General features: G+C 40.3%; 1 protein-coding gene across 1 annotated transcript; it reads left to right on the forward strand.

Annotated features, from left to right (window-relative positions):
- Window positions 1-436: 436 nt before the first annotated feature.
- LOC149238136 (uncharacterized) lies at window positions 437-1,641 on the forward strand. Its single transcript, XM_089369478.1, has 2 exons — window positions 437-591; window positions 945-1,641. Exons 1-2 carry the CDS (start codon window positions 437-439, stop codon window positions 1,639-1,641), a joined length of 852 nt encoding a protein of 283 aa, XP_089225604.1.
- The last annotated feature ends 12,755 nt before the right edge of the window (window positions 1,642-14,396 follow it).

Raw genomic sequence — 14,396 nt, forward strand, 5'->3', positions numbered from 1 at the left:
GCCACCGCACTTTGACGGAGAACAGGAGGAAGCAGCGGAGGCCTGGTTGATCAATATGAACAAATACTTCCAGCTGTACGAGTACGACCACAACCTCAAGGCACGGTTGGCCATTTTCCAATTACAGGGAAAGGCCACCTTGTGGTGGGAGGAGGTTAAGATGGTAAAGGGGGTAAGCGAACAGAATATCACCTGGGAGAAATTTCAAAGATATTTTAAGGAAAGGTACCTGACCGAGTGCTTCTACGATAAGAAGGCAAGAGAATTCCATTACCTACGGTTGGGGCAGTAGACTATGGAGGAAATTATCACTCACTTTACCTCTCTACTCCGTTATGTGCCCTATATGCGGGAAGAAAAAGATAAATTATAGAGGTTTGTTAGCAGCTTACCGATGAGTATGAGGGAAAGAATTGAATTTGACAACCCAAAGACGATGGATGAGGCTATCCGCAAGGCCCGAATTTGTTATCAGCAAAGCAAGCAGAAAGGAGATGTCCTGGGTAAGAAGTGGGTCAATAAGAAAGGCAGCAAATTGGCTGGAAGCACTAAAGGTAATCGTGGTGGAGGTAGCAAAGGACTCGCCAAGGGGTAAATCAGCAGAAACTCACAGAAAAATTCGCTCCGATTACACCCCCCCAGTGAGTCCAGAACCAATGATCGAACCAGGAAAATAGATAATGAAGGGACAGCAAGGCCCCCAGTGAAATGTTGGGCTGTGGTGGGCCCCATTAAGTGAAAAACTGCCCCCAGTGAAAATGAGCTGAACAGGTTTCCCAGGTATATGAAGCCTCCACAGTTGGCGATGTAGGATGAACTCTGCCAAAGATTAATGCTGCTTTGGAAGATCACCAGGCGAAGTACCAATTGACCATGGTGGAATTTGAAGGTAAACTCTTAGACCTTGCTATAACTGTTTTAATTGACCCTGGTGCAACGTTAAGTTACATTAGTCCTAGAATTGTGGAACATTGTAAGTTACAGCCTGTTAAGTTTAAGACCCCCTGGCTAGTTCAGTTGGCAACAGGGGCAAAAAGGCGGGTAATGTCTAAGGTCAAAAACTGCCCAATAGAAATAGCAGGACAGTCCGTGACAGCAGATTTAAATGTGCTTCCCCTTGGCTCGTACGATATACTGATTGGTATGGACTGGTTAGAAAAACACTGGTCCATAATTAATTGTAAGACCAAGACTATCAGTTATAAGGATGAGCTGGGAATAGAACAAGAGGTGCAGGGGATTAAGCTGCCAGTGCAAATTCGGCCCATAACTGCCTCGCAGTTAGCAAAATGCATCAGGAAGGGGTGTCAAATTTATGCCATCCAAGTGGGGTACGCCAACTCGAAAGACAAAACAACCACATTGGAGAATATTCCTGTGATACAAGAATTTTCCGATGTGTTTCCAAAAGAGATACCTGGATTGCCACCCAAAAGGGACATAGATTTTACCATAGAACTGGTGCCAGGGGCAGCCCCAGTTTCTCGAGCACCCTATAGAATGAGTGTACCAGAATTAACAAAGCTGAAGATGCAATTACAGGAGCTGTTGGACAAAAAATACATTTGCCCCAGTGTGTCCCCTTGGGAGCCCCGGTATTGTTCGTTAAGAAAAAAGATGGGACTCTCCACATGCGTATAGACTATCGTCAGTTAAACAAATTGACAATCAAAAACAAGTATCCTCTGCCCCGAATCGATGAACTGTTCGACCAGGTGAAGGGAGCAACAGTTTTCTCAAAGATTGATTTGCGATCAGGGTATCACCAAATCCGGATTAAAGAAGAAGACATAGCTAAGACAACTTTTAGAACTCGGTATGGCCACTATGAGTTTGTGGTGTTACCCTTCAGGTTGACTAACGCTCCTGCCACCTTTATGTGTTTGATGAATAGCGTGTTTCATCGGTATTTGGATAAGTTTGTGCTAATATTTATTAACGATATATTGATTTACTCTTGAGCTAAAGAGGAGCATCAGGAGCATCTCAGGTTAGTATTGCAAACCCTCCGAGAACACCAATTATATGCTAAGTTCAGTAAATGTGAATTCTTTAAGGAGAAAATACAGTATTTAGGCCACATCATCACTAAAGAGGGGATTGACGTGGATCCTGAAAAATTATGGAATGGCCAGTACCCAAAGATGTGGCGGATATTCGATCTTTCATGGGGCTGGCAGGTTATTACCGACGGTTTGTAGAGGGATTCTCAAGAGTAGCTTATCCAATCGCATCCTTGCAGAAAAAAGGGAGAACCTTCAGGTGGACTCTTGAATGTCAAAAAAGTTTCGAACAACTTAAATACCTGCTCACCACGGCACCTATTCTAAGCATAGCCGACCCCAGTAAGGAGTATGTGGTGTGTACTGACGCAAGTAAGGAAGGGGTAGGAGGTGTGTTAATGCAGGAAGGAAAGGTGATAGCGTATGAATCAAGAAAGTTAAAAGAGCATGAGCAGAAATATTCTTCTTATGATCTAGAGCTAGCTGTTGTGATTCACGACCCGAAAATGTGGCGACATTACCTCATGGGGAAAAAATTTCTATTATTAACAGACCACCACAGTCTGACCAATTATTTCAATCAGCCCACTCTAAATGCGAGACAAGCACGGTGGGTGGATTTTCTGAGCAGTTTTGATTTTGAGATTAAACATTTAAAGGGGAAGGAGAATCGGGTGGCTGATGCATTGAGTCGGAAGTTGCAATGCTTATATGAGATTGCTTGCAGTGAAGGGAAAAACCCCTTCGGGGAGATGATCAAAAAGATAGCCGAACAAGATGCTATTTATCAGCAAATAAAACAACAAGTGCAGCTACCGAATAGCAAAGAAAAACAGCCGGATTATGCTTTAGATGCTGCTGGAAAGTTGTACTATAAGGGTAGGCTGTATGTACCCAATCAAAGCAACATTAAAAACCTGATATTGGATGAGTATCATAGGAGTCATTATGCCGGACGCCCAGGATATCAAAAGATGGTCACCGCACTCTGGAAAGGATATTATTGGCCGGGAATGAAGAAAGATGTGGCTGGATACTTGGCTCGATGTCTAGAATGTCAACAAATTAAAGCAGAACACCAACATCCTGCGGGTTTGTTACAACCAATACCCATTCCAGAATGGAAGTGGGAAACCATCACTATGGATTTTATAACAGGTTTTCCAAAATCAAAGAAGAACAATGACTCCATCATGGTCGTGGTGGACAAACTAAGCAAGTCAGTACATTTTATACCAGTGCAATCTATGTACAGAGTTGTGCAGATCGCTCATGTATTCATGCAAAATATATTTAAGCTGCATGGGTTACCCAAGGCAATAATTTCAAACCGTGATGTAAAATTTACATCGGTCTTTTGGAGGACATTGTTTAAAGAATTGGGGACTCAGCTGAATTTCAGCACGGCTTATCACCCTCAAACCGACGGGTAAACTGAATGGGTGAATCAAGTGGTGGAAGGTGTGTTGAGGGCTTTTGTGATGCAGCAACCAAACAAGTGGGAAGACTATCTTCATTTGGTTGAGTTCGCATACAATAACGGCTACCACACATCATTGTAGATGAGCCCTTTTGAAGTATTGTATGGGCGGAAGTGCCGCACCCCCTCAAGCTGGAGTGGACCAGAAGACAGATTAAGATTAGGCCCTGAAATGCTTAAGGAAATGGAGGAACTGGTGAAAAAGGTGTGCTCTAATTTGAAGGCAGCTCAAGATAGGCAAAAGAACTTCGCTGACCGGAAAAGGAGGTTTAAGGAATATCAGGTCGGCGATCATGTGTATGTGAGAATTCGAGCAAAAAAGAGCACACTACAGTGGAGCGGGTGCTCTAAGTTGGCACCTCAATGCTGTGGACCATTTCAAATCTTAGCAAGAATTGGACCAGTGGCGTACCAACTCGCTCTACCTAGTCACATATGAGTTCACAATGTCTTTCATATCTCCGTGTTAAAAAATATGTTTATGATCCTAAACATGTAATTAATTGGCAGGAGATACAGGTGAGAATTATCTCCAAAAGATCAATCTAAATGTTTTCTCTTAAAAGAAAAACTGACTCAGGATGTTTCATGTTGCAGGTAGAACTGGAAGGAGAAATCCGGGTCGAATCACTAAGCATCCTCGACCGGAGAGAAGTCACGCTACAGAAGCGGGATATTACCCAAGTTAAGGTGCAGTGGCAGCACTTCGGGCCTGATGAGGCATTTGGGAGGATGAAGAATTTATGAAACAGACTTACCTAGGGTTGTTTAGAACCGAAGGACATCGATACGATGTCTAATTTCAGGGGGGGGGGAGATGTCATATCCCCAAACTATTGTAAATATTTTTATTTACCTCAGTTAAAAGAAAGACATAAATGAAAGGATGATGATTATTATCTGTTGCATGAATTAATTAATTAATATTTATTTTATTTCAGAAATGGAATTGTGGAATAATTTCCCAGTAACAGGGATGATATGTAACTTCTAAGGAGTTAAGACATTTAAAGAATAATAATAAAGAAATGATTGCAAACCCTAACCACCTTTCCCCTCCCTAACCGTGGAATGGATTCCAGGAAAAAGGGAGAAAGGGGGAAAGGAGAGGACTGTGTTGTAGAGGAAAGGCAATGGGAAAAAAAAAGGGTAACTTACCAAGTCTGGTGAGGATCAGATGGTAAGAGCGTAGAGCGCTGCAACTAGCAAAGACAGTTGTCTTTGAGCAAGCTAGGGGGGAGACTGGTCTTGGAAGATAGTCTCATGGTCAGGTGGAGGACTAGCTACAGTGAAGCAAGTTGACCAAATCAAGAAAACAAGAAGCGGAAGTGAAATTACGGAGGACAACAAAGGTATGAGGTTCTACCTTAATTCAAAAGAAAAAGAGTAGTTAATTCCTGTAAGTGGAAGTGTTTTAGAATAGAGTGTAAGAGTACACGATAGGGTGATGAGAAGTTCTTAATTTCTTTTAAAAAAAAATTATTAATGACAGAGGACAGTCAGTAAAGAAAGGACCCATATACTATAGCATAACCACATCCGTGGAATAAAACTACTCCTCAGACTCGAGATTTAAACAAACTAGTAGACTTGATTTTTGACTGTATGTAGTAGGGAAAACAAAAATAGTTTTGTTGTAAAGGAATTTTATCCTGTAAGATAACCAAAATTTTAGAACCTGAATACAAAACAAGAAGGAAAATTTCCTCAGGTTGACAACGAAAACGATAGCAAAAGGTCAAGGGAACCCTAAGCAGCTGTATAAGGGTATTATGATGCAACATAGACTAGCCTGAAATAGAGCTAGTGCTGCACCTGTATTTCCCAAGTAGTATCAAGTTCTTAGGTTGGAATCATGATTGGTAGTAATAGTCACAAGTATTCAAAGGGGGGCTAATCCTCTTGCCAAGCCACAAGGATGCTTTTATTTCTAAACCAGTAACTCCCTTTATTTAAAGAAAGAGAAACTAGGAAACCCCTACAGGCTTCCGTGACAGTGCTGGTAATTACTGTAATGATGAGCTAGTAGTGGTGTGGTGGCAGGAGACCGCCCTTACACCAAGACTAGCAGAGGGAAGACCCTAGGAAGCTAGCAATTGAGAGAGGAGGAGCCGCAAGTTTGGGTGGGGTTACAAACTCAGCGTCCTAACCTTGCCACATCATGCTGAACTCAGAACCACATAGCCTCGGAAAAGAATAAGGAGGATTACAGGATGTGTGAAAGAGCTTAACTCCAGCCAGTACCAAAGAGGAAAGAAAGACAAGATTACATGGAAACCAAAACCCAGAGTGAACATTTAACACCATAAAGCTGTGTGTACAATCATCTCATTAACAGAGAGCAAAACTAGAAGATAAGGTGTGCAAAAAACCTGAAGTTCATAGATTAAAGAGATTGAAAGTTCCTGTATAGGGAGGCTGTGGAGCGGAATTCCCCTGTTAGGTTAAAAACAATAGGACAACTCTGCTAACAGAAATAATACATCTTTCCCATAAAATTGCGGTCTTGTAGAACTAAACAACACATGTATGTGCAAAAACCTGTATATACAATCATAGGGACGGATAGAGAACTATAGTCGGCCCCAAAATCTAGTGATTAGTTTACATAAGATGTTACAGTACAAACTGGAGCTTGGGCAGGGTGGAATACCCTCCAAATCCCTCACTCATTAAGTTATAAAAGTCTCAGAGCCCTCGAGGCAGAACAAAAGATCTCTGGAGTAGCATGCAGAGCCACAACCGGAGAGTTTCCATACCTCGAGTTCCGTTCTGGGTAGAGATGGGGTTACTCCCTAGTCATGGCAAGGCCGCCGAGTAAAGGTAGGCATCCATGCCTAAGAAAATGCAAACATATAACATAAATTAAACCTCAGAACAAGCTATGCCATCTATAGCAGTAACCATTCAAGGAAATATAAGCTCAGATTCCTGTCAAGGAACTTACCTGCTAGGGCTGGCTAGTATGTGTGTAGCACTATCTCAGGGTTGTAGGCTGCTTCCATAACAAGTCTACATGTGAGTGTAAAACCGAGTGTCACTGACAACCATTCTTGAGCCATGAAATAAAGGAGTGCAAGGTTTAAGTGGTGTAAGGCAACCATACCTCTGTGCGTCATTACCTGGGGCATTGATGATCGATCCACCAGTGTCCGGGCAGGAACTGGTAAGCTGGTTCTCGGTTCTGAGTGCACAAGCGGAGCCCGAGTGGAACCTTAGAGAGAAAGCATCAACGAACGAAATGAGCCAACTCCGAAACCGCCGACAGTATAGCTTGGCAGTCCGCGAAAGCATATTGCCCCTTCACCGTTGGATTGAGTGATGTGATCCCCACTGTCGATGCAGTGGGGTTTACCATGCAAGGCAGTGGAATAGATAAGTCTATCGGCCTCGTACAGCACAGAACCAGACATAAATTAATTCACTTGAAAAATCGGATAAGGTGTGTCATGTGATAGCAGAAGAAAAATCATAAAATGACTCATTAACCGAATGCCGCGTGGATTACATGCATGAGACTTTATATAAACCAAGATATAATAGTACATCAGCTCTTAAGCCATAGGACACGTGGAGTGCAACAGAGGCATGTGTAAGCCAATCCCTTAGTTATCCTTGGGTATGGGAAATTACATAAAGGTAAATGTTAATTAAAAAAAAATTCCTACGTGGAGACATTACACATTTTCTATTCATTGTAATTTCTAAGTTGAAATTGGACAGGAGCCTCAAATCATTGCAAAGTGATTTTGTAGGCAAGAGGGCATGCATGACATTCAATGGTTTTCAATTAATTATTTTTTTAAAATAAAAATAGTTTATTTTTCTATTATAAATGGGTTGAGGTCATTTCATACCATAAATTAATATAAAATGTAAATTAATAGATTCAAAACAAGTATTTTAAAAATATCCACAATTTCAAAGTTGCTACTTATTTGCTACTTTATATTTATTTTTGTAAAGATAAAACTACACTATCTTTGTGTTACTTTGAGCTTATTATCTATTGATTGATCTATCTTTACTTTCCTAAAGATAAAAATACACCATTTCCATTAAAACAAAGATAAAAATACACATTCTCCATTTTACCTTAAACTTATTAAATTATCTCCTCATCCTTTTACCAAAATCTGAAAAAGGCCAAACCAAAGAGTATGATGGCTATCCATGTAAATACAAACTTTAAATTAATCTTAAATCCTAAAACTAATTCATTAAGCATATTACAATTTTCCTCTTCAATTATTGAAGCAAAAAAAGTGTATCTTATATCTCCCGGAAAGTGGATTATGAATTACCCTGTGAAGTAACAAAACTTAAACTTAAATGACTGTTTCATCTATGGATAAAGAGGAATTTCCCCTCTTGATCCAAATTCTTTTTTGAGAGAAGAAACGAAGAGTAAGAAAGTTAATTTTCTAAGCGAATATAAATTGTATTTAAATTTTTTATTAATGTTAAATTTTAATATGAATTAAATTTATACATTTAATAATAGATATTAAAATATTTATTTTATGATTTATTTTATAGGGTCAAAATTAAAATAACATAAAAATTTATCTAAATTATGTTATTATTATTAAAAATAATTAATATATGAAATTAAATATATATATTAAAAAAAAAGTATGTAATGAGTAATCATGAAAATTCATATTTAGTTTGGTATGAAAATTATTAATTTGTAAATAAGCTTTGTTACAATACCATGGTTTATTGATACCACATGTCCAAAAAAACATAACTCATTTCACATGACACATGTTCATATGACATATTTTTAATTAATCAAATTAATTAAAAGAGAAAAAAAGAGATAACTATTTTTGAGATAAATTCAAACTTCCATTTATAGTAATTAATAAGAATATTTTAAAATATTTTGTGGAAGTTAAATTTCTACCATTTATATAATCATTATTAATAATTAAATCAAAATTTAAAAACTCATTTCTAAATAAATATATCTATTAACTTGAAAATAGCAAATTTATGTTGAACTAAAATAATAAATAAGAGATATAGATGAATGAAGATGGAAGTAGAATAGAAAAATAAATGAATGAAGATGAAGTAGAATATTCTTAGTTGAATTTTTTTGTTTATGTATTTTAAAAAAGAGTAAAGAAATTTTATATAATTTGTAAATTTATTGGGCAATTTTTTCACTTTTGATTCTTATAAAACTGAAGTTAACAAAGTCAAATATGACGCTTTTTAGGAAAAAAGAAAAAAAAAAGGAGTTGTCGTCTTTAGTGTGAATTTTTTCACTTTCCAGTGCCGGAGGAAAAAAATATGGTGAAATCTTGATTTGTGTTATTTAAACTGTTTTTTTGACTATATATATAGATTTAGCATCCTAAAAATCCCTCAGGGCACTTTGATTGTGTAGGGACCCATAAAACTTGTGATTTCAATAAATTCCTGCCATCTTTTAGAAAAATCAAACAAAAAAAACCATCAAAACAACAAAAAAACATAACTAGTTCAAAGTGATAAAAGTAGGTTTTTTCAAGCATCCTAGAAAAAGCAGGGAGATTATGGCAATTAGAGTCTGCAACTCAGAGTCTATGGTCCCCGAGCACGCCCCTTTTGAATCCCAAGCAGCTTTGGAGTTTGGTTGTCATTGTGTTCTGTCTAACCGCCATCAAAACTCAATTCAACTTTAAGTGACTATGCTCATCCCTTCAATGCTCTCCTGGTAAAAGTCTGAGTTAGTGGGGTTTTGTAAGGCCTCCGAGCTGCGGAGCGCCGGGCGCATCGTGCACGAAGGCGAGTCGGGCACGCGGACGGGCGCGTGGGCGCGCGGGCGGGCAGAGTGCGACGGGGCTGCGGTTGTGCGACGAGTTTACGACAGAAATGCGACATAAAAATGCGACGAAAGGGAGCATGCGAAAAATGGCTAAGTGTCATTTCCTCACTTGTACGCATATGTTATGAAACAATGCGAAGGTTTATATGCGTTGAGTGTTGAACATAAAACACGCTCCAAGCCGACATGTAAAAGAATCATACGACAATGAATTGTGTGGGTCGGCCATGTGTTGTCACCCCCATGTAACATCACATGTATGCGTATATATACATGAGCTTGGGAGCTCATTTGAACACAAGCTCTTCGCTCATACATCCTCGCAAGAAGGAAAGGAGTGCGCAGTCTTTAGTAGGGAAATGCGCACATCTCATGTGCATTAGACTTAGGAGATTACGCAGAAAGTCTTGCTGGATGGTGGACATGTGTGCCACGAATTGAGTGGGTTTTTGGATACGGTTTCATGCAGGATTTGGCAGGAAGGTTGGGTGGCTCGGGTGAGCACTTCCTCTTTTGCAAAGGTGCACGACGCAGTTGTAAGGCTGTTCTACGCCTTGTTGTAAAATTATTCTAAGTGTTGGCTTGAAGTTTGTCAAGCACACTTGTAGTGTAAAATTGAAGAAGCAGTTATAATATATTGTTGGGCAAACTTTATCGGGAGCTGCCCCTCCCTTTATACTTGTGTATTGTTCTCGATGTATTGTATATGGTTAATGATTGAGAATGTTCTTTGTTAAAGTATAAAGGATAACACTTTATTCGGTTATAAGAACACAAGTTAAGTATGTTCATGTTGGAATAGGTGTAGCCCATAAACGTTAGTATCGTTAAAAAGAAAGCGTTCGGTGGTGCTGCGCCTCGCTACAAGCGGTTGGAAGATCACCGCAGGTGTAGGGGCATGACAGTTGGTATCAGAGCAAAGGTTGCTCGAGACAGAGATAAGGGTACTTGCAGGTGAAGGAGACCGTTTCACACGAAGTGAGACGAGGGCCGGTTCAGGTTGCAGGTGAAGATGTCTATCTTGCAGAAATTGGGTTATGCATCCTTCGAAGAACTCGAAGGGAGTCTACTTGAAGAGTCAGAAGGAGTAAAACAAGGATTTGCAGAATGGGGCAAAAGGTTGTTTGAAACAAAGAGTGCTCTTCATGCCTTGGCTAAGAAAGGGGTTTCTGACCAGAATGAGGAGGAAGCCTCTCAACTTGCAAAAGAAATGGTCTTGCTTGAAGCAGAATTCAAGGAGCTCGGGATAAGACAGAAATTGAACCAAAAGAAGTGGGATTGCCTAGCTCTTGAGAGGCATCTCCTAGCCTTGAAGAGGAAGGCTGAAGCTGAGAAAGAGCTTCTTCAACCCGGTTGGGCAATGGAGCAAGGTGAAGTAGCAGATTGTGCCAACAAGAAAGAGGAAGCCGTGATAGAGGGAGATGTTGCAGGCATGACTACGATGGAGGATGAACTTGAAGATGATCAAGTTGAACCAGGATCGTGCAGTTTGTCAACATGTATGAATGAGGTCACTCACATGGAGGAGCCTCATGATGATAAAGTAAGTGATGATACTTGTGTTTCATTTGGGCATTTGGGAGATGGACCATGTGCAGGGAAGGGCAAAACTAGTTTGCCAAGGCAAGAGGACATCTTACCATGGATGACTATGATGGAACCTTGTATGGAAGAGCAAGGATTGTCAGTTGTTGGAAAGCTTGTTGGGGTTACTTGTGACCTTGTGATGAAAGGTGCAAGGACCCGGAACAAGGATGGAACTTGATGATCGTTGTGGATGATTGAGTCATGCTTTAGCCATATGGAGAATTGGCTAAGTGCCCGGCATGACTCATGGACAGACTGAGGAGGGCACACACTTGTGATGTTTTGGGTGGGCTTCTCATGGCCGAGACCAAGAGATAGTCTTGATGGACACTTTGGTGGAGGAGCTATGATGAAGAGACTCATGACATGATGACATGATGATGAGATGGTTGAGTGACCGAGTTCACTAAACCGAAGTTTGAAGACTTGGATGAGATGGCCAGATGTTGTGATGTGTCTACTTGGTTGGACTACATGGGCAGCTTAGTCATGGACATCAGGTTGGAGACTTGAAGACATGGAACATGGTAGAGACCTATGCAAGGACATTGTGTGGAAGCACTTGTGGAGATGTCAAGAGACATCCAAACAAGGTGCTAGGGCAGGAATGTTATGCAGGAGGACTTGCTAGTGTGACATGGGAACTTGAGGATGGCACATTGCAGATGATGAAGAGGACTTCATGGACCTGAATGGGGCACATCAAGAGTTGATAAGAATGAAGACTTGAGGATGGCACATTGCAGATGATGAAGAGGGCTTCATGGACCTGAATGGGGCACATCAAGAGTTGATAAGATTAGAGACTTGAGGGTGGCACATTGCAGATGATGGAGAGAGCTTCATGGACCTGGATGGGGCACACCAAGAGTCGGTTTGATGAGATGATCTCTTCACTTTGGAGAAGACACACACATGGACAACATAGTGCAGATGACAGTGGTTCTACATATGTTGCAGTGATGTTTGCCTTATGTGGAGGAGTCAACATCATGGTTGATGGTATGTTGTCGAGGACGACAACGATTTCAGGTGGAGGAGAATGTAAGGCCTCCGAGCTGTGGAGCACCGGGTGCATCGTGCATGAAGGCGAGTCGGGCGCGCGAACGGGCGCGTGGGCGCGCGGGCGGGCAGAGTGCGACGGGGCTGCGGTTGTGCGACGAGTTTACGACAGAAATGCGACATAAAAATGCGACGAAAGGGAGCATGCGAAAAATGGCTAAGTGTCATTTCCTCACTTGTACGCATATGTTATGAAACAATGCGAAGGTTTATATGCGTTGAGTGTTGAACATAAAACACGCTCCAAGCCGACATGTAAAAGAATCATACGACAATGAATTGTGTGGGTTGGCCATGTTGTCACCCCCATGTAACATCACATGTATGCGTATATATACATGAGCTTGGGAGCTCATTTGAACACAAGCTCTTCGCTCATACATCCTCGCAAGAAGGAAAGGAGTGCGCAGTCTTTAGTAGGGAAATGCGCACATCTCATGCGCATTAGACTTAGGAGATTACGCAGAAAGTCTTGGTGGATGGTGGACATGTGTGCCACGAATTGAGTGGGTTTTTGGATACGGTTTCGTGCAGGATTTGGCAGGAAGGTTGGGTGGCTCGGGTGAGCACTTCCTCTTGTGCAAAGGTGCACGACGCAGTTGTAAGGCTGTTCTACGCCTTGTTGTAAAATTATTCTAAGTGTTGGCTTGAAGTTTTTCAAGCACACTTGTATTGTAAAATTGAAGAAGCTGTTATAATATATTGTTGGGCAGACTTTACCGGGAGTTGCCCCTCCCTTTATACTTGTGTATTGTTCTCGGTTTATTGTATATGGTTAATGATTGAGAATGTTCTTTGTTAAAGTATAAAGGATAACACTTTATTCGGTTATAAGAACACAAGTTAAGTATGTTCATGTTGGAATAGGCGTAGCCCACAAACGTTAGTATTGTTAAAAAGAAAGCGTTTGGTGGTGCCGCACCTCGCTACAAGCAGTTGGAAGATCACCGCAGGTGTAGGGGCATGACAGGTTTGGTTGTCACTGTTTTCTGTCTAACCTCCATCAAAATTCAATTCAACTTAAGTGGCTGTGCTTCACCCTTCAATGCTCTCAGGGTAAAAGTTTGAGTTAGTGGCAATAAAGATAGGTCAGATTCATAGAGCTACCATAACGTTGGATCATAGTAAATTTGTATCCATAAACATTGTGAAATTTTGAATACAAGAATACTCCAATGTCATGTTGAATGTCATCCACAACCAAATAGGTCAGATTCAAAATTAGTTTACGGGAAGAGGAAGAGTTCTTTATTAGTTTTTTTCTGAGTGACTATAGTGTTCGCAAGAGCATTGATTCTCTATTAATTTGAGTTCACTATTGAAAATATATCTTATTTAGCAGAGTTAACCAAATTATTTGTTAAAAAATATATATTTAAAATTATTTAATTTTAATTTGATTGGATAACCAGATTTGAAGCTTTATTGTGGGTTTCTCATTTTTCAATGTATTCAAAGTAAGATAACCAAAGTTAGTTTTTCTGTGATGCATATAAAGTTTGGTTAAAATTATGGGGGCTTGGCTTTTCTCCAATACATGAAACTAATGCTAAGTTTTAAGTTAGCATTAACCCATAACATTAAATGTTATGTTTTAATGAGTGACTTGTTATGTTTTAATGAGTGAATTCTGCACTTGTAATTAATTATGTATATGTTGTGACCTGTTGGATGGGCCATGGAACAAAGGAGGATGATCCATTCGACATCATCATCAAGGTCTCTCTTTCTTGGCAAATGCCTTGTCGGGGCAGGATGCCCCTCCACTGCCACTCTGGATGGAATCTCATGTGCCCAAACAAGGCCTTCTAGGATGAGAAATCCTTCCCACATTCAATGCAGGCTCTGGCTTTCTTCACCAAGAATATGGAATTTGTCTTCTTCACAACAACAAATTTGTGTTGCTACTATTGTTGATGTTGGCCGCTTGATGCCATGTACGGTTCCTCCATTTGACAATTATTTTTGTGTTTCTTGGGATTCTGGCGAAGGACACAGAAAGCAACATTATAATTCATATTCTTCCCCTTTCCCTAAGACATGACTATGCTCGTCCCAGAGCTCTCATTGTTCCATTCACCAGTCTTGAAGTTCCTCTGCTGATTGTCCACCACATCAGAATCACAGACATATAACGTCTTCTTGATGAAGGGAAGCAACTTCAAGCTCTATTTCAGTTACAGATTATAAAATTTCAAGAAGTTCCACCATTGCATTGAATTTAAGGCTACAAGGGGGTTCTTTGGGATCCAGGAACCTAGGAGGTTCAGTCTCCTACAAGGATGCAACATGAGGCAAAGGTTCTAATCAATTAGATCTACCAGAATACTCTCCTAGACCATACATTTTATAACAGCAACAAGTGCCCACCATGGAGGTAAACCTACTAGAAGTAAATAAACTTTTTTCTATTCATCAATCCAGACTAGTGATTTGTAGATTC

This window comes from Pinus tabuliformis, chromosome 8 (genome assembly GCF_031772625.1).
Source record: "Pinus tabuliformis cultivar Carrire ecotype Pingquan chromosome 8, CPIR1, whole genome shotgun sequence".
Taxonomy (NCBI): Eukaryota; Viridiplantae; Streptophyta; class Pinopsida; order Pinales; family Pinaceae; genus Pinus; species Pinus tabuliformis.